The 20,455-nt window shown below is 37.9% G+C and overlaps 1 protein-coding gene across 10 annotated transcripts in view; it reads right to left on the reverse strand.

Annotated features, from left to right (window-relative positions):
* ARHGAP12 (Rho GTPase activating protein 12) overlaps positions 1-20,251 on the reverse strand; it is a 69,814-nt gene extending 49,563 nt beyond the window's left edge. For all 10 annotated transcript variants that reach the window (XR_005627288.1, XM_039707688.1, XM_039707678.1 and 7 more), the window contains exon 1: positions 19,500-20,251. Coding sequence is in view for 9 of the 10 variants with exons in the window: in XM_039707688.1 (XP_039563622.1) it covers positions 19,500-20,168 (669 nt within the window). In the remaining variant the exon portion in view is untranslated. The remainder of the gene's footprint in view (positions 1-19,499) is intronic.
* Positions 20,252-20,455: the final 204 nt, after the last annotated feature.

Here is a 20,455-nt window from a genome sequence, read left to right on the forward strand (position 1 = left end):
AAAATCCTTTTTTTCCCTGCATACTCTGCAAGCTTCCCATTCACATTGCTGAGTTGCTCACTGCATGAGCAAACTATGACATATGAACGTAGGAAGTTTATAGCAATAAAAGAAAGTATACTGAAGGACAGCAACAGTGATGTCAAATATTTTAAAAAACGGAAATAAGATCTTACAATGGGATCCTTTGTCAAACATGCACAAAGATGACAGTGTTTACCGTACTTGTACTTTGCCACTTGCACAATCTAGCTTCTCCCTTCCATAAAAAAGCTTTTGTCCAAGGATATAGACAAAGCTGCTTTTCCTATAGCAGAAAATTTCAATACCATATGAAACACTTTACATCATACATGCTTACACAGCAAGCTTACCCCTGTTAGGAAAGAGGAGCCAAATTTGACAATATTCAAAAGTCACACAGCAAATTTCCCTCATTCCTTTTCCTCATGTTCACTAGATCAAATGCTGATAACTTTATTATGTGTGTTGAAAGTATCTGCAACCTAATTCAGAAATTTAGCCCACATCTTGAACAACCTGGATGTGCCATACAGAAGGAGATTTACACATTTATTTTTTCCTCCACTTTTAGGGAAGGTAATTTCAAGTTGTTTCTGCATTTTAGCTCAATTGCTGTCAGTGTATTGTGTAATTGCTGTGTAGCCCACAGTACATGTCCAAACGCAGATTTGTGAATAATAAAGCTGTTGGGAATCATCTGTGATCTCTCTCACGGATATATTCTATAAAAACTAAAACAGTACACTAAGAAAGCACAAGAAAAGCCTAGCTTGCTTTCCCCAGTGGAAAATTATCCTGTAATAGGCCAATAGGTACTGCTTTTCAGATGGCAGGTATCACAGGAACACAACAAGCACTTCAATAGTTTCAGAACTGTTACAGCAGAATTATCTCTTGAAGTTTCAGAAGTAGTGGAGACTCCTCACTTATCAAAGCATTTACTGTTTTAACTGGTTTAATGTATAGCTGTACATCTCATTTGCTTCAGAGAGGTGAAAGTATTCTTAAAGGCAGATTATTAAAATCTTCATGGAACACTTCTTTGTTGTGTCCATTGCAGAAACACAGCATGTCTAAGAAATTAGCTCCTATGAAATATTATTGTGGGAATAGTGTACAATGGTATTATTTGAACTCATAACAGCCTAAAGGTCATGGAAAAGTTTTCATTACAGTCACTTCAAACTGAATAGCAATTTTTTCTACACTTTACATTTTCAAAAGTACAAATCCCATAGCCTTTAAGTGTACTTTTGAGGGTCCAGTGCTTACACAAAGCAGTGTAAATCCAGAAACCCATGAAACTGCAGATGGAAAAGTAAACACCACCTCTGATAAAATTCCCAACTTACTGAAGTTGTACTGAGCAACCCCAAAAACCTAAATGATAGCTTGAGAACCACTTGAATGAACAGAATGAAGTCTAAATACGACCACACAAGTTACCAAAACCCCATCATTCAGTAGAGCAAAAACTGTAATATTCTCCTATTAGAAAGAGAAGGGAAAGTCCAGAACAATTAAGAAACTCTGTATGTGTATTATAATGGTTCACCTTCACAAGAGATAGTTGGGGATTCTTAAAAAAATAGGGAAAATAACAATTTGCAAGAGATAGTTCTCAAACAGAGCAGTCATCAAATATGTGTTCTCTTAGAAAGGGTATTTCATTCCAAACACTTGACAAGAAAATGCAGAACTCCCACTCAGTTTACAGCTGCTGTCCTTTTACTCTGCTGCAAAAGCAGATTTCACCCGTGTGAAACTGTTTCACCAAATGTTGCTCGTGGCAGCAAATCCAGCAAGCATTTTTTATGGTAGTATTTCTTGGTTAGGTGTTAGAGTAATTTCAAAATATCTTCTTGAGCTTATGAACTGCAACACTTAGAAGTTTTTAACAACATATGCAGCTGCAGAACATCACCAGTATTCAAAGAGTATGAACAAAGCGGATGTATGAGCACACCACTGGGATACTGGAAATATCTTACAGGATTAATTAAGGTGGCAAACCCCAGTGAAGAACACAGTTAACTGGCCTAGGAAGCAAAGCATCAAAGCAAATACTAGAATGGCATCTGTTTGTTTGCCTCACTAATATATTAACAGTAATACATTCTGTTGGGTAACTGGTAGGCTCCAGTCACTTTTTACCCTGTCACCCTCCACATCTGCCTCTCCAAGCATTCCCCGAGTTTATTACCTGCAATTACCATTCACAAGCAACTACACCTCTCATGTGCCCCAAAACTCCAGAGGGCAATTTCCTTGATTAGATGGCCCACTCGGGAATAAACCTCAGAAACAGCTGATGCAGCTGTACCTACTCACATTGACTTCCACAAACATTGTACTAAAATCTTGGGAAACAAGTTTCAAGAGTACTCAATTTATACACATGAACACCTGGAAAGGCATGTTCTAGGGATCATGACAGGCTAAACAATTTCAAAATACATGATTTGAACATTTTACCCACTAAGTCTATACCGTTACAAACCAAACACAAATTATACACCCAAAGTCTAGAGAAATTATGATAAAAACTATTCATCAAGTAATGCATTCATACTCTAATATAAAACAAACTTGGATTAGAAAAATAAGAATCTCAGAATGTTCTTAAGTCTGTACACACAAGAGGTATCCTTTCCAACACATAAGAATGTCTACTATTAAAAAAAAAACCAAAACCACTTTTTTTCACTTTTTCCTTTTGAAAATATTGGTTTGCTAATCTTAGAAAAAAGGGAAGCCAAGAGAAAACTAGCTTGCCAAAGTAACCTTAAATTAGTTAGTTACCCTAACTACCCATGCACACAAGCAAAGAATTTCCTTCGTGCAGAAATGCAGAAGTCACACTGACAATTCTGCTTGTGCAGAAGTTCAGCAAATGCTTTTGCTAATTCAGTTCAGGTAACCAAATCAATAAAGCACATAGTTCAACGGACTCAGGCAAAACTCCAAGTTTAAAAAACAAGAAAAATCACAATTTTTTTTCTTTTTTTTTCAGAAAATCAAAGATTAATGATACATTTTTAAGACCCAGCTATGCTGGAAAAAAACAAGAAAAATCACAAATTTTTTTCTTTTTTTTTTTTGCAGAAAATCAAAGATTAATGATACATTTTTAAGACCCAGCTATGCTGGTCTACTGAAAAGGAGCAACTCCATCTCCCTTGCCCTCTGCACCCCTGATGCTGATGTGACCCTGTAGCAAAGGGATGGAAAAAAACAGAATGGCAATAAATTAACCCCGCTGAGACTTCAAAAACAAAACAAACAAAACCCCCACAAACAAACAAAAAGCCCTCCCATATTTAGACTCCTTAGGTGTTTGCAGGTCACTGCAAGGTCAGCCAGAGACACCTCTGAAGTGCCTAAGGTGACAGGAGAACAGGACCTTCTCCTTCAGAACCTCTGTGTTAGCTCTTAAGGAGGTTTAGCTGCCTAATTAAATTCCAAAGGTGGCTGAGAGAAGGAATTATCTTCAAGTATCTAAAACAGAATCAGTTTCAGAAACACTAGTAATAAAAGAACTGTCTATTTCTCCCAGGGACAGGTAAAAAAAAATGGCTAGATTGAAGGGGGGAAAAGTTACATATGGAGCAAACAAGCAATTAAATTTTGCAACAGCCTGATCCACAAAATAAGGAACTTTCCTTGAAAGCTTAAGTGCAGTTTAGCCCACAACCTTCAATAGCACTTCTGGTATTCTTATTTTTGTCCCTATGCAGTGAGAAAGAACCACAATGGGGTTGTTCTCTATTTTCCTTACTCCCATAAGGCTTTGTAAACAAGGCTACATTACAAATCCCTAACCCTCATCCTGAAAAGCAGCACATTCACATCTGAAGTCTGAAACAAATGAATATTGAAGTATATAGTAAGGAGCTGATTTATGGTACAAGTATACACAATGAAATTCTGGGTTTAAGTCCTTGTTTTTTCTTAAGAAAAACCAGCAGGCAGTAAGAAAGAGCAATACAGGACCACGGTGATCAGAGCTTTCAAAAAATAAAGCTGAAGAGACCTCATGCCATCAAAGAAGGAAATAAGTACCCCAAGTAGAACAGGCAGAGAATCACAAATATTTTTAAGTAACTAAGGACAGCTCTTCCTGTCACTTCAGAGTACAGAACGCAGCAGTAGGATAAAAGCTAAGAGTGAGGAAAGAAAAGATATTTTGTTTACTAGCTGAAGTCCCACACTTGGAATGAAAAAACTGAATTCTGAAGAACATGGTTTTTGTCAGCATTTTGAGAAAAACTGTTTTAACATTAAATCTAACACATTCAATACTTTACATATGAAGTATAAAATAAAACATTTTCCTCACAGCATCTTGAAAAATTAAAAATTATTACTAATATTAATTTTTAGTAGGAAAACCTGGGTCAGGAATGTTGGGAATATCTTAAATCAATTTAAGCCAGGGAAGATGCTATATTCTCCTCTCCTCTCCAAACCACCAGGGTATCTCAACACTCAAAATAAGTTAATACCCAGAAGTGTCATAAATTCATACCAGTAAGGAGAGGACATTTTCTCTCCCCTCTCTCTGCACATCTTCCCAAAAAAGAAAAATTTAAGGACAATTTTCTTCAACCTGTAGCAAAACTAGCAGGGACAAAACAAGAGGCTACCACTGGGTCTAGTCATCCTTCCAATTTCAGACATTCCCACAAATATGAGGAATGAGTTATGGACAATTAAGTTTTTCAGATTTCAGGGGAAAAAAAAAAAAAGAGACATACTGCCATTAACAGTTCACTGAGGTGGTTAACCCCCAAAAATTAGTAAGATACAAAACAAACCAGAAAAGAAAATATACCCAATGCTGTACTTTGTGGGATTAATAGGCATTTTTTCAGAACAAGCAAGTTCAAGAATGGACAAACCTACCTCCATGTCCAGAGATGATCAAAAAGGCAGTAAAATCATCTCCCCTCTAAAAAGCTGACCAGCACAGAATTTAAGTCACCCAAGGCAATACCCTGAAATGTGCCAACAAGTGGGAATACTTGTGCTTCAACGGTACTTCCCTGACTGTGAATTATCAACTTCACCATCCTCAGAACTGCAGCTGTTTAGTCAATTCCAGGTACAATTTGCAAAAACAACCCTAAAATGTTATGAGCTGGCAAACCACACATGTTTAATTAAGAGTAGTTTTACTGGACCCATTTCCCCCTGGTTCGCTTTCACAGCTGCAGCACTGACAGGAAACTTAAAGTCATTTTTCTTCCCTGAGAAGTTGCAAATACACAAGTGATGAAACAAACTGCATTTTGTAATACAAAATAGATGTCCTGCAAACTAAATGAACTGGGCTTTGGGGCTTTTGCTTAACTTCTTTATGCTTCTGAGTAAATGCAGTGCAATCTAAAATCCAGTATTCATCCTTTCAGAAGCAGTTAATTGTAATTTTCACAGTACTAACATAACTTCTACACGGCCATGAGGATAAAAGAAATTCCGTTGCTTGTATGCTACAGTAACCAAGAAAGAACCACAAAACAGCATTAATGCATAGTGCCTATAGCATGTCTATTCTATCTTACACAAAACAATTGGTGAAGGGACTAAAGCAGAGTGTCACACGGTCTAGAAACTTGTTTTTAAAAAAAAGGGGGGAGAAAGAATATATGCCACAATACTCAAAAAATAGTAGTGAATGGGCACATCAACAATTCCCCCAGAAGCTCCACCCTCCAAAGCCAAAACTAAATCTGTATCTCTCCTCTTCCAACAATATTCCTTAAATGTAACCCAGTTACATCTTCCACACAGAAAATCACTGCATTATGTCCATTGGTATGCATTGCAAAACAGGTGTCAGAACACGTCCCAATGGTCTCTTATGTTCTACAAGCACTGCTGAGCAATTAAAAGGCTTGGTACTATCTATGCAAGATAAAATGCTGTGTTTGCTGTAGATGCCAACTCTGTAAGTAACAGGACACACAAAAAAAGTCTTACTCTAGTTTTCTGGGTGGATTTCATTTACTCAGACAAGTACCAACATCTACTGCAATCAAATGTTTAACAGAAATCCCCCTGCTCGTTTGCAGGTCCTTCTCCAACAAAGTTTGAGGTTGAAAGGCCTCTTATAAAGAGCTGAAACAAAGAGGTACGGCCTGCCAGAAAGGGGGAGGGGGTGTGTGATGGAAGGGGGTCAAGAGTTTTGATATTTGAAGTAGACTCCATCTCCCAAAGCCTGCTGTCACAGTTACACCAATCCAGAGAGGGTCTGCTAAAGATGCACTGATCATAAAGACTGCGTCTGGTCTTCCCAGGGATGGCACTGCAACCAAAGCAGAGCCATTCTGACCATGAGCAGCACTGCTGGATGAAGACCATAAAAACCTTTTTTGAATTCTGGGCTCCAGGAATGAGATAAGACTCTCAGAAGTAAGAGAAATGAGTGAGAGCAGCCGTAAGTGAACCAGAGCCAGGAATAAAAATAGGAAGCAGAGTTCTTTGTCACATCCCTGCCCATCCTGCAGACTGCCTGGGCTGTCTGGTACCACACTGGGAGTGGGGAAACACAGTGACCCTTCTCACTTCTCCCATGACTGCAAGACAAATTCACAACTTACTAAAAGTAAAATGAACTGACATAATTGAATTCCTTCTGCCGTGCAACACCATTTTTCAATGCTGACAAGAAAAAACTGAAAATAATCCAAGCCCTAGGTATCAGAAATTCATTCCAATTTATCAGTAAAATGAAGGACTTATTAAACTGCCCTAAAAAAACCTGCCCCTAAACAAAGACAGGGAGGAAAAAGAAAGTCAGATTCAGCTATTCACTAACCCTCTCTGAAACTTACTCCTGATGATCCAAGTGAAAGAGGCCACACTAGCACACACATATCCCCTAAGCAGTGAGTGCTCCAGATTGCAAAGCATGTTCCAAAATACTGAGGGGTGGGTGAGATAGAATGTAAATTAAATTTTAAAACCCCAAGTAATTTCTGTGATCTTTTTTTTCACTGAAGTAGGATTTACAAAATCTTCTGACAAGTGTAAACCCGTGACTAAATTTAGAGAGTATGTTTAAACGGACTAAAAACATACAAATGCTTTTGTTGCAAGGAATCTATTTTGTAAAATAACATAATTTTAAATTCTAATGTAAAAGCTTTCATGTAAGAAAAGCTGTGTTGCAAAAGACACAAATAAATTACCAGTACACAGGAATGTGCAATGGTACTCTTGTTATACAGCGTGAGGGAGTTCTGAAAACCTTGTCAAACTTCATTAAGAGGAATGTTATGCTTATTCAAAATTACTAAAACATTCCAGGCTTTTTTGACTGTCCTATGCAATAAAGCAAACCTATTAGCAGCCCATTATAGCTGAGATGGCAAGAATTTGCTAATAGTTTCATGCTGATTAAGCAACAGGCAGTAAGCGGTGCCCTGTGCAGCGAGCACAGCCCTCCCCCGAGCTGCTGAATTACAACTCCGTGCTCAGCATTCAGCGGATCAGCTGGAGCCACCATCCTTTAGAGAACGTTCTCATTGAAACTGCAAGTGCAATAAAGTATGGCAGCACTGTCTGCCAGGCTGTCAGGGGGGAAAAGTGCTTTAAAGGACATGTACGTTTGCTTGAGTATATAGTAATGCTCCACACATGAAGCTGTTCTTGCGAGCTGACAGAAAGCTGGTGCTCATCTGCAGAAAACACAGGTGGAATGGAAGCTGAACTTTCTGGGAGGCTCAAGAGAACAATTAATTAATAATTAATGTATTTTGAATTACTGGATACACCAATACTTTGCTGTTGATTTCTATGTTGTTTTCCAGTGAGATTTCCACTGAGCTCACATAAAAAGGTGAATTATGCAACTGCAGGCATTGTAGGAGCTCTGGATTCCAGGTCCCACGGGGGTCTGTAGAGTCACAGTGCTGAAAGCTGACCAGTCCACTGCCCAGAGAGCCTTCTGCAACACCGCAGGCAGTGTCAGCTGATTCTGCTGGATGACTCTGAAGATTCTGCTGTTCAGCCAGATTGAGTACAACAGCTATATTAAAGGGTCAGCTGATTCTGCTGGGTGACTGAAGATTCTGCTGTTCAGCCAGATTGAGTACAACAGCTATATTAAAGATAAAAAGCTTATTGGGAAAATTTAAGAGCCTGAATAGGCTTTAGGCTCACATTGCTCCAAATGCTTTTGTCTTCACAAGAGCAGTAATTGAGTACGGAGGGTGATTAGCTCTATCTCCCAAATAACACTTACTGGAAGCTTGGCTGTGCATTTCAGATTGCCACTGAAATGGGGATTAGAGGACAGGCAAACGATCTGGCACAGCAACAGTACAGCAATCATAACAAAACCTCCAGTGAAGCCTCAAGATGAGCCTCGCAGCCATAAATCCCCTCAGAGGAATGCAGGGAAATGCTAAACTGCTAAACTCTGCTAAGAACACATACTCTCCATTTTAGCACATAGATTCATGTATTTTGAGCAGAAAATGAAGGTTTATGCCTCCTTTTGCCACAGCAGTGCAGAGCTTTGGGCCATACTGGCTGGCATACCATGACAAAATGCATCTGGTAGCTGCAAGAAGTTACAAGTACCAATTTTTTAAAAAGTCACTTGTCATAAATCATGCCTTTATTGATACGCTTAGCATAATGCATTAATATGAGATCCTTCAACATGAAGAAGATTCAGACCAAGAAGCTGCTTGATATCGTTTTGATGGCTTTTCATAGGCTTCTTTCTCCACATAAACCTTCCTTCAATACAGACTGAAGCTTAGAGATTACACAAAAGCCTTTTTTCCCACACTATTCAAAATTTTTAACATATTTAAACAATTTCAGCTAACAAGCAATCTTTTAAATGGTTAAATTAAAATTAAGACATCATGTTCTCACTCATTTATCTTATTATTAAAATAGATAATCTAAAATTCCCTTATTTTAGAAATCTAAATTAATTTTCACCTGGCAGATTTCAAAAAATGGTCACCATATTAGACTTTCTTGTCTTTAAAACCCACTAGTCTCTTTATTAAATCTGTATTCAGACCCAGTATCCTCTCACATGTTTACTGTGTAACACTGAATATAATTAGTGGGTTCTATGACAGACAGCAAGGCTTTTTTTACAAGGTGCAAGACAAAGTCACTGTATAAGGACTTAGAGAGGAGATTACAATTCCATTTTCAAAGGAGTATTTGGTGGTTTAGGACACTGCATTTCTTTGGAATCCTCCCTGTCTCCCAGTATATTGGAATGGGACATGCAATTTGCTCCATTTGCCTGAAGCAAACAAACCTTAAGGCAAAAAGCAATAGGTGGGAAAAATACTTAACATTAAAATGAATATATTTTTTTGTTTTTCCAGTACTTTGCATGTGTTTTGTGTTTAAAATTCCTCTGACCAGGAAAAATACCTCTGATTTTGGCATTTATGGAAATGAAGTTCACAGCTCCACTAGAGAAAAATTTTACAATTAATTCCCATTATAAGTTGGGCTCTTTACAAGCTCTTTATATATTGTCACCTCCAGTATACATAAGCACTCAGCTGTTTAGCTTGCATGTTGAAGTTTCTAAATAAACCATAAAAATCCCACATATATTGTCATCTGTCACTTATACTGGAGGGGAGAGAGATACAAAGAATTAAGACAAAATGTCACAAGGCCTTCTAAATTCCCAAGACACTGCCTCTATTCTCAAGACAATGTACGTGCTGCAGCACACAAGCAAAACTCTGAGGTTTTGTTGGGCTGCTTGAACCCCCTCAGTCTCATGTATTTTAATGACTTGGGACAAAGAACGCCTCCTATTACATCACGTATAACATTTCTTTCTGCTAATGAAGGATAACGTAGAAAGCCAAGTCTCATGCCAGAGAAGACATACAGAGAACATTAGGTCAAGAATTCAGTTTAAAATTTTGCCTTAAAAGACATAATAGGATGAGCAAAATAAGCGTTACCAGTTAGCATATTTATATATTTATATGAGGTGTTTCAAATTTTGAGCAGAGCAGGAATATTTCCCTCAGTAGCTGTTTAAGACCACACAAAAAGAAGCCTGAACCTAATTAAGCCATGATGTTTCTAAGATATTTTTAATTTTCAGCTTTTAACTGAGCTAGAACAGGCTGTGATCACTCCAGTTTTAACACTGGGATTCTGCTCTGCAAAAGTATACTGAATAGCAGGAAGACCATTTTTAGGAATATATTCAACCCTCTGTGCCTAACTTAAAGAAGTTAAAGATTTTTTTAATATCAACTTTGAGGGCTTTTTAAAATGCTAAAGCCAAGTACACAACTGTACAGACTTTTCTTAAAATTCCCAAAATACTCAGCAATAGACTATATGTGCTGCTTACAGCAGAATTAAGCAAAGCAATAAAACTCTCATGGGAACCTCAACCAGGTTGCATCTTTTTTTCTCTCTACAACTACTGAAAATAGAAGTATTTGTTGTTTGACTGTATTTCTTAGTCTGTTTCTCTCTACTTGCAGACAGTTTGTTGGCACCCAGTGTAAGGACAGAAAGCATGAAACACTCAGCCATGCATTTCTGCAGTTTTTCTTCCCCTTTATTTTCCTTACACTAGCAAGAATGTGTTTCATTTCCAATAACAGCTATTTCTGCAAATCAGTATCTAGAAAGAGAAGTATACCTTTTTCATTGAATTTTGTGTTTCAACATGAAAATGTTAAAATAACTCTGCAACTTCCACTTTACTTCAATGAATATTAAATCAGCGATTTTTGTTTCAGATGGCAGTTAAGAAGCTAAAAAGACTCAGCATTTGTGGAATTTATTTACTTTATAATTCTGAGGCTGCACTCAAGCAGATCCATCCATACCAAGGACAACACAGAAGGCTGGCTCGGGGCTCAAATCACCATTTAACACAATACTTTGAGAAGCAAAGCAGCAGTTTAGGGACAGACAGTAATGACATGAGAGCAGGATAAGCACACACTATTCCTGAGACCGTCTATGGGCACAGAACTTAAATACAGCCCCTCAAGCTACTTTCCTCAGAAAACTGATTGCAAAGAAAGAATTTGTCAGTGTAGCACCATCTCAGCACAACATTCACTTCAATTGTTTTTATGAACAGCACACCAAAGACCTGCAGCAGCTGGAAAGAGCTGTTTTACAGCCCTCACAATGCTGCACAGGGAATCATCACTTCTTAGGTTTGGACACAATCTGCTGAGGCTTTAAAGATTTACAAAACCAGAAAAGAAGAATAAGAATTTAGAGCTAGATTTTTAGCATAACACTGAGGATTTGGAGACCACAAGCCTAAGTACATATCTAAGTTTTGCTCAAATGATAGTTACAGTAGCAACTTATGAACTAGCAAAAATGGATGCAGTACAGTATTTACATATATAATTAACTGAAAAGTAAGCAAAACTTAAAAATAAAATTTACACCTTGGTGGAACACAACCCGGAACCCTGTGAAACACCAAGACAGGGCTCTCTTTGAGACTGAAGCATGAAAAGAAAAACTATCTCAAGTTGAGCATCCCTCACCCTGTGTCTCCTCAGGCAGCCACATAAGCACGACCCTTCAGGCTGGCAAAGGCAGGAAGAATGAAAGCAATATATCTCATATATACAGAGAGCATGGGTATATAGGTATACACACACACAGCCCCCCGTGCCTAAAGCACCGCGCAGTTATGCATGACAAACACCTATTAGCTTTTCCAGCTGGATGAAGACACCCAAGAATTGATAAGGATATGCCCAAGCATGTTGATAGATCTTCAGTGGTGGAGGCTGGGGGAAGGAGGGAAACACCTGCATTCAATTTCAGTAGGAAAAGCAGTCAAATCAAAGTCACTCAAGAACCTCATTTACTGTTCAAACACTTTAGTGCAGGATAAAGCTTCTTCTAAATACTTAAAAGACAAACAATAGTTATGTGCAACAGTGTAACATTCTGTTGTACCATTAATCATTTTCCAAACAATATCCTGGTGATCTTTCAAGCTCTCTAGAAAACAAATGAGCATGCAATATTACTAGACATGTTTGTTGAACAACCAGCTGAGAGTCCAGAAAGTTTGCTAACTGTATTTTTGTTTTTATCAGACATAACATTTTATTACAGTATTGCATAAGCACACTTGTTGCCTGAGTCCCATCACATCAGTGACAGTAAAAAGGCAACTGTGTCCTCGAGTCCTTCACATCTGCTGACTTTGCACTAGACTGTGACTACCCAGGCTGCCATCAAGGAGCTCCTTACAGGTAGTGACACACTCGTCACAACACTGCCCAGGCCAGCACCACCACCTCCCTGCAGCCCTGGAAATAAATATTTGTAGAGCCAGGTGGTGACTAGAGCAGCAAAGTGATTCAGCTGAACAACAATCCACAAAAGCAAAAGATGGCAACTGTGTACACTACACATCAGCAGAAAACAGACATAAAACTCTGCTCTTCAGCACTGCATTTAAACGAAATACAAGGAAGTTACTTAATTTAACTAGATGATCTGAAGATCATCCAGAAGCCTTAGGTAAACTATTTGAAAAGGGAATAATTAAAACTACAGTATTTAAATTCAAAATGCAATACGTAATTTCAGATTTAAAATAGGAGTCCAAGTTTCTAATCATGATTTTGATTATAAGCAGAAGGTGAAGCCAGATAATTTAACATCAAAACTCAACATAAGCAATAACCTAAATTCATTCAGACAGCTCCCCAGCTTCTAGCTTTCATTTACAAAACTTATCAGATGGAAAACTAGAATGTAATAAAATACAGACTCTAAACACCTATGCCAGTCTGCATAACATCATTGTACACAAGCTTCAAATCTCTGTCAAAAGAGTTTACAAAGATAGGACAAACTATCAAAAGATGGGGGAAAAATATACCAAAATTACCTCTTTTTCAAGATGAGAGAGGCCAGGAACTGCATGTTATTTAGAATAAGGAGACACCATGAAATTTGCATTCTGCATTTTCATTCTGCACCATTTCCTATTACTGACATTCTCTGTGCTTGTTTGAATGCCTCTCTGCACTAACCTAGCACTTTCATACCTACCAGAATAGAACTACAATCTACTAGAAATCTGTCTTTCCCAAGAACTAGATCAGAAGACCTTTTAAGATAGGCAAAATTCAAAATTGATACAAATATTCTAACAGTATGTTGTCCAGTTACTCATGATCACAGAAGTCATTTGAAAATCCTCAGTTCTTACGATCATGAACGACTGTTTTGTCCAGAAGTATCATCCTTAGCTTTAGAACAAACTCCACATAACGGCAAAAGCCATTTGTCTCTATCATTTTTAAATCAAACATACCTGGCAAGGCATGTCAGAGACAGATCAGCTGTTTGGGTACTAGATATGCACAGATTTTGCTTGCTTTTTTTTTTAAGCACAAATGTCTACTATTCCAGGGAGCTGCCAGAAAAAAAAGGAAAAAAGTGTTTTGCATTTTATTCTACAGAGTCACACGTTCCCTGATGTTTTGTCACACTGCTGTGAAACAAATGATACTTTCTTTAGGATTCTACAGCATAACAGCACCTTTGTTCTATAGGCAAGCCCTGCAATATTAAACAACTGCCTAGATTGTAACCAGGTAAAGACATAGCAAAAGCAATTGTTTGTACCCAGAGCTACGTGAGAGAACAAGATACGACCAAATATTCTCAAAACAGTCTCAAGCAGAATTTTACCTATTACAGTCCTTTCTGTGTCTGGTGGTTCCCTACTTCAAATGACAGAAGCACTGCCAATGAGAAAAAGGAAGTCCTCAGTATCTCCAGCTGCTTTCAACTTAGGGAGCAGGGAGACAAAACTCCCATTCCTTTTCCTAGGGCTGCATTCCTGTTAAAGCATTTACTCCACCATCCCTAAAAACTCTGTCATCGCCCTGCTGAGGCTGGCACTTGGCACAAATTCAAAAGAAAAGGCAGGTGGGGCAGCATGCACCAAAACTCACAGTTCCACAGTAGAATTCACACTTTTCTAGGTAAAAACAGAAAAATCAATTCCATATTATGACTATTATTCCTTACGCAGGGCAGCTTGAGCTTCATTTGAACTAGGAAGTAATTCTACCAGGATAAAAGCCAAAGGTTTATTAATTTAAATCAGTGCCTTCAAAGTTCCATTTCATCATTTTCTGCATGAAATTAGGGTGAATAGGGGTGCAAGAGTCAAAAGACTGTGTTGGCACTTGCAGAATTTTGACAGTGCACTGGATGTTTGTTTCAAGTCTGAAAGCACAACACAAAGCTGCATGTACCAAGCAGATCTGCAGCTTACTCAGCCGAGCATTCCAACACCAGTATTAGAACAAGCCAGTCAACTAAAACCAACTTGTCTCACAGGTCGTGATTTTCTGACAACTGCCTCACACAGATAACACTGGTGCTTGCTGTTTGCTTTTTTTAAGGAAGCTCAATCTGATTTGCAGCAGGGATGGGCAGAGCAGCATATGGGATATGGGCTGTAGGCAGCGTTAGTGGCACACAAGGGCTGCTCATTTTAGGGCACCTAAATCCAGATTTACTCACCTGGACTGAGAAGGAGAACTATCAGCAACCTGATTTGCATATTAAAACTACAGAGGCCGAGCTGATCACAAACAGCAGCACTGTAAAGTGAAACTATCCAGACCTGTCAACACTGTGTAGGGAAAAAAAAAACCCACATACACAAAACCATCCAGGAAAAATATTCCCTAATATTACCTGTCCAGAACCCTTGACTTATTAATGTAATTTAGCAAACATTTCAAGCTGTTTACAATGCTCTAGCAGCAGTTACCAAAATCACAGAAAAAAATTAATGTTTTATAAAACTCCTTAAATTATAAAGCTTTTAGTTCCTTGTCAATGAAAGTAATTCACCTCATTATAATGTGCATATTATTTCAGCATTTAACATCATTAGAATAACAAATGCTGTTTTTGAGAAGGTAAGAGACTAAAGGATGGTACTTAAAACATAATTCAAACTACTACATTACACATATCACCATGAATCTGCAAACATGCTCAGTTTTATTAAGAAAAATATCTTGCATGCTTCCTTCATATTGTCAAATTACTTATCTTTTGGACAAATGAATGAAATTTTAAAAACAGCATGAAATTTCTTATCATAGAAGCAAACTGATTCTGTACCCCACAAAACACTGATAGCCATTTATTTAAGAGGTTTAATGTTTGACTAGCAAGGCAGTCTAACACTAAAAATCTGCCACTAGTCTTTTAACTAAGTGACAAAGTCAAGAACGCCAGGACCTCCAGAAGATAAGCAGACATCCACAGAAACAGAAAATATTTTATTTTCCTGACTAAAAAGTTACTGCAATCACACAGGAATTGCAAAGGCAAGACAGAAAGAGCTCTTTAAGATATTTACTACTCAGAATTAATCAAAGCAAAACAGCCATCCTAGTGATAATCCCCTTTAGTGCTTCACAGTTTATGCAATAGTCAATTACTAAAGAGGATGAAAGACAGAACAATCTTTGCAAATAGGTCACTGTCTATATTTATAATGATTAAAACCAACCTGTTGCTAAAAGTAACTTTTAATAAGCATAAAAGTAACATTTAGACAGTGCCATGTATTTACTCTTAAATACATTCTATGTCTCCTATGACAAAAGAGGTAACATGCATCAAAAACAAAGTTATTTCCCATAGGTTACCCATTAGCATTGCCAAAAGCAGATTTTAATTGCTGTCTGCAATTTTATCATAAAGCATCATCCTCAGAGATATCACCTAAACATTCTTGACATGATCTCTGAACTTATCCAACTCTCTCCCTGTCTGCACATCTTCTCTCTCAAAACTTGGTAGGAAAGCAAGCATTGCCCAGGGTGCTTTTTAAAGACTTTTAATGTCTTCTTTTCCTTCAGCTTTTCCTGCCTGTTTAGGCATGCCTGAACGTGTAAGTGCTTTTTTTTACTTCAAAACAATTACCCAGGTCTCTGCTTCTAATGCATACTGCTCAGACATCCCATCTGCTTCTTTCAAGTACTGTCCATATCTGTTAAAGAACCACTCTTTCAGAACTCTCCTTCCCCGCATCCTTGGCCTGCCTGAGGAATATTTTTGCCCTTTTCCTTGGGATCAGGACATGATACTGACACCATTTTCTTAAAATTGTATTGAACTTCATTGATTCTCACAGCTTTGAGTGCCACCATTGTCTCAGTGTTTCTTACACCCAGCTGTGCATTCACTCAAACCATTTCATTCAGGTCCAGTTCGACCTGCAGTTACTGTCAACACCAGAGATTTAAATCTGGTTAAATTGAAGCTTGTTTCCTCTCAAGCTCTACTTCCTCTCATTACCTCCAGCCTCCCACAGTTCAAGTCCATAAAATAATGTATGGTTCTTACAATGCCTTATCCACCAGAGTGGCAACCAACAGTTGTCATTTCTTTGCATAAAATGTCAAGAATGTTCTTTATCCAGTCCTGATGTTTCTCTCAACCAAACCCCTTGCTACATCTTCATTAGCAAATACTTCTGCTCACACTGCCAACTCTCTATCCTCCACATATTTCATCTGCTAAAAAATCCTTCCTTTATGCATTACTTTGGAGGCTCTGGATCTTCCAGTATTTCTACAGCCAGCAAACCTATGACTTCAAGACTGTACAGTTGCAGAACCAGCACTTCATTACTGGAAAGAAGGAGGAGGATAATCTTCAGGGAATAATGTAACCACTTAGAAAGATCTCACAAGAGAAGCATTCCTCTGTATCTCATATATTTGTACTCAAGGGCAGTGAAAATACACTGAAGGTCGGGCTAAAGATGAATGCTATCACCTCAGCACCACCAAAAATTACTTACATGAGGGCATTAAGGTAATTCTAGCTTCTAATCTTACAAATTTAAGAGAAAACACCTGTAGCTTAGAGTTTATTATAATGCAGACTGCATAAAACTGAACTCCACAGCAGGCAGGGGAGGGAGAAGCAGTCAGTCTTGTGAAGTGAAATCCTGTTTGTGCGTGAAAGCCAGGAACTTGATGTTCTCACTACAGACTAAGAGCAATAAAAACAGCTTTCTGAGCCATTAATTTCTACACAGCTGATTTCTACTAAACAATGCTCATTATTGAAAGAATTCTAAAAAAACTGCCAAGCTGTTCCAGTGAGAAGGCTGGCACTCTGAACATCCAGACTGAGCTAACGGTGACATCAGTTCTACCACTGCTTTAATCCCCACGGCTACTAAATGTCAAACATTTTCATTGTATTTAAAGAGCTTGCAAATATGCACCATGAGATTAAGTTACAAAATAAGGCAAACTGCAAAGCATAGCAAGCATCTGCACTCTTGTTGCCCAAGATTCTCAGAATGGCAAGTGAAACTGCCACGTGTTTTCCACAGCCAAAATGTAGCATTTTTAGCATTTGTTGTTCTTAAACACTGTGAAAACCACCCCCCACTTCAGACCTCCCATAACACAGTGTCTACAATACAGGCATTGCTGCCCCACTCAAATACAAATTTATAAATCAGTTGTAGTGTTGAATAAAGTATAGTGAGGAGAGGGGAGAATGGTGAAAAGATTAAGTGTCACTGCATCAAGAGGCAAAAAGTCCAGTGGAAACTGAGCTGCAGGCCATATATTTATTATTGACAAAAGACACCCATGCAATATTAATTCCATCTGCTTTAGAGAAGGAAATGCATCAAATTATAGTCAACACAGAAGAAACTGTCTTACCCTGTCATATAAATTTTAATGTGGCAAACTATTTAAAGTAGGATATACTTTCTAAACATTCCTTAGTATTTTCATCATTTGTTTGCTAATTGATTAATATGGCAGTAACATGCCAACACACACTTCTAAAATAAATATCTAGTAATCACTTTATCATGCCAAGTTCTGAGTAGCTCATATCAACTACACTGAGCTAGGGCAGCACTGCTAAGAAAGTGCAAGAAAGCTCGTGGACTCTCACACTGCATAAGAAAGACATCACTGAAGAAAATAAATTCACTAATCCTATTCATTCCATAATATTTGGGGGATGGGTGATGAAGTTAAAACAAACATAAAATATGCACATATTAGAGACATGATGTCTCATAACCATAGAAACTCTGAATATCCAGAATGATGCCAAGAATACAGTAGGATATTGAAAAGCTACAGATTCTGAGTATTTCAGTAAATATATATACACACAGAGTTCAAGACTCTGTAATTCACCTAATCAATCTTTTATCTTTAAGATCTTCCCATACTGATTCGTTCCTAAGCAGCTTAGTCTTCATTGTTTCTTATTAGCGAAGTACTGATTCACAGCTCTCAATAGGAAAACTTTTCATGTCTAAAGTTAGCATCAAGTTTGATTTGAGATACTCTGGTACTGTAAACACATGCTGCTAAGTGGGATTTAGGGTAACAATCAGTTTTTATCCAAGCAAAACCGGTTTCATACTACAGATTAAGTTCAAGAGTCGGGAGTTTTTAACAGAATTTAAAATAATAGGTCCCTAAAGAAAGATGGGGAAGGCGAGTGTGAGGTGGGGGAATTATCTACATACACACATATATAAATATGTAACTATGTGTATGCACACATACACCGCTGGTTTAAGAGCAAACCTGGATTACAATACACTAATTAACTTGGTTACCCGTACTAGAAGTGACCTGATTAAGTCAGAGTTCTAATCTTTTGATGGGGGTGGGGGATGCCTGTTAAAAAAAAATTAAGAAGTGAGAGAAACTGCTTTACCAAGGACAAAGGCCGTCAATGCTCAGTTTTAGACTGAAGTAGGAGTACATAATTCCTGAGATTCTTCCATACTAATTAACAAACTCACATGTTTTGAGTTTTAATCCAGAGTAAAGTTGTGAGAAGCAGAATTGGCAGGGCTGACTCATTAAAACAGTCCACAAATAAAATGATGAAGCCAGAAATTCAACTCCATGTAAGTCTTAAGCGTAATTAAACCCACTAAGACATTAATTTACAGTTCTTATGTTATCTATACACACTTAGGGAAAACTGACAGTAACTTGTACATTTCAACAGGCCAAGTCATGAGGAGTTACAGCAGTAGGCTCCCTTCCTCTCAAAGAAAATACAACCCAAATCCCATGTCATATTAAAACAATTTTAATAGGGAAACACTGTTCTTTCTTTAAATCACAGAATAATGTAAATGGAATCAATTCCCATCTTAATAGGGAAACACTGTTGTTCTTTCTTTAACTTTAAATCACAGAATAATGTAAATGGAATCAATTCCCATAGCACAGAAATTCTGCAAGAACTAAGCACATGAACTGTTTTGATTTTAGTAACAACTTCACGCTGAGAGAAGACATTTTTATTTGAACAACTGGAAATTTTTGGAAATAAGTCTCAGAAGAGTAGCAGACAATTATGGCAATAACAAAAAAAACCAAACCAGATGTGGGGGCCATTTTTTAGCTTACCTGCACTTGTTCTGTAGAACTACTACTGAGCTCATCTCCAGACTCCGAATCTTGGTGAATTTTTTCTGAGCCTTCTCCTGCTGAATCACAAGATTGTTCATGCAAAAAGCTGGTCTTCTCTATTTCCAAGAACTCCGGGCATGGGAAATGACCCATGGAAATGGTTCTAAACTGATTGGAAACCTTGGGAGATTGCAACTCATTGTTAAGTTTTCCATTGTTCTGGGTAAGGTCCAGACTCAAACCAAAAGTTTGACAGGGGCTATTGTTCGGTCCCAGATTTTGATTGGCATCTCGAACTAAGCAAGACACTTGAACTGGAGAAGATTTTCCAAAACTAGAAAGCTCTGGTGACTTATTCACATTTTCTGTTGATCTCTGTAATCCATGTGTCAACTTCAAGGTGTTATTTGGCAACATGCTTGCCTGCTTCACAGGTGGCATCAGTGCTTTCCGGGGTATTTCCTTCACATATTGAGCTGGCACATAAAAGGGTTTGGAATTTTCGTCTCTTTTGACTTGCCACCAATCATCATTAGTCTTTTTCACTAAGATGTATTTCTCCCCTTGCTTGATCACAATTTTCTTGTCCTTGGCCTCATACTCATAGTCGTACTCCACTTGAATGTAACACTGCCCTGGAAGCATCTTCCCACCCTTATCAGCCATTTCTATCTGAAAAGAATTCACCTTTTCAGACAAAAGGTAAGCGACATTCTGTTTCAGTGTTATCTTCCTGTTAATGTTCAGAGCTGTAAGAAAAAAAAAGTATATGTAATCAAGTGGCTGTTTAAGAGCACTTTGGATAAAAATAATTTTTAAAAAATCCTGCCTACTTAGACTAATTGATGGAAACATGCAGTATTTTCAGATATCCTTCTGAGTGTTGAAATAGAAAATCTGTAGAACAACTTAGGTCACTGATTGAACTGTCCTATTCACACAAGCTTCCTGCT

The sequence above is a fragment of the Passer montanus genome, unplaced genomic scaffold (assembly GCF_014805655.1).
Source record: "Passer montanus isolate IOZ18808 unplaced genomic scaffold, ASM1480565v1 scaffold10, whole genome shotgun sequence".
NCBI classification, from domain to species: Eukaryota; Metazoa; Chordata; class Aves; order Passeriformes; family Passeridae; genus Passer; species Passer montanus.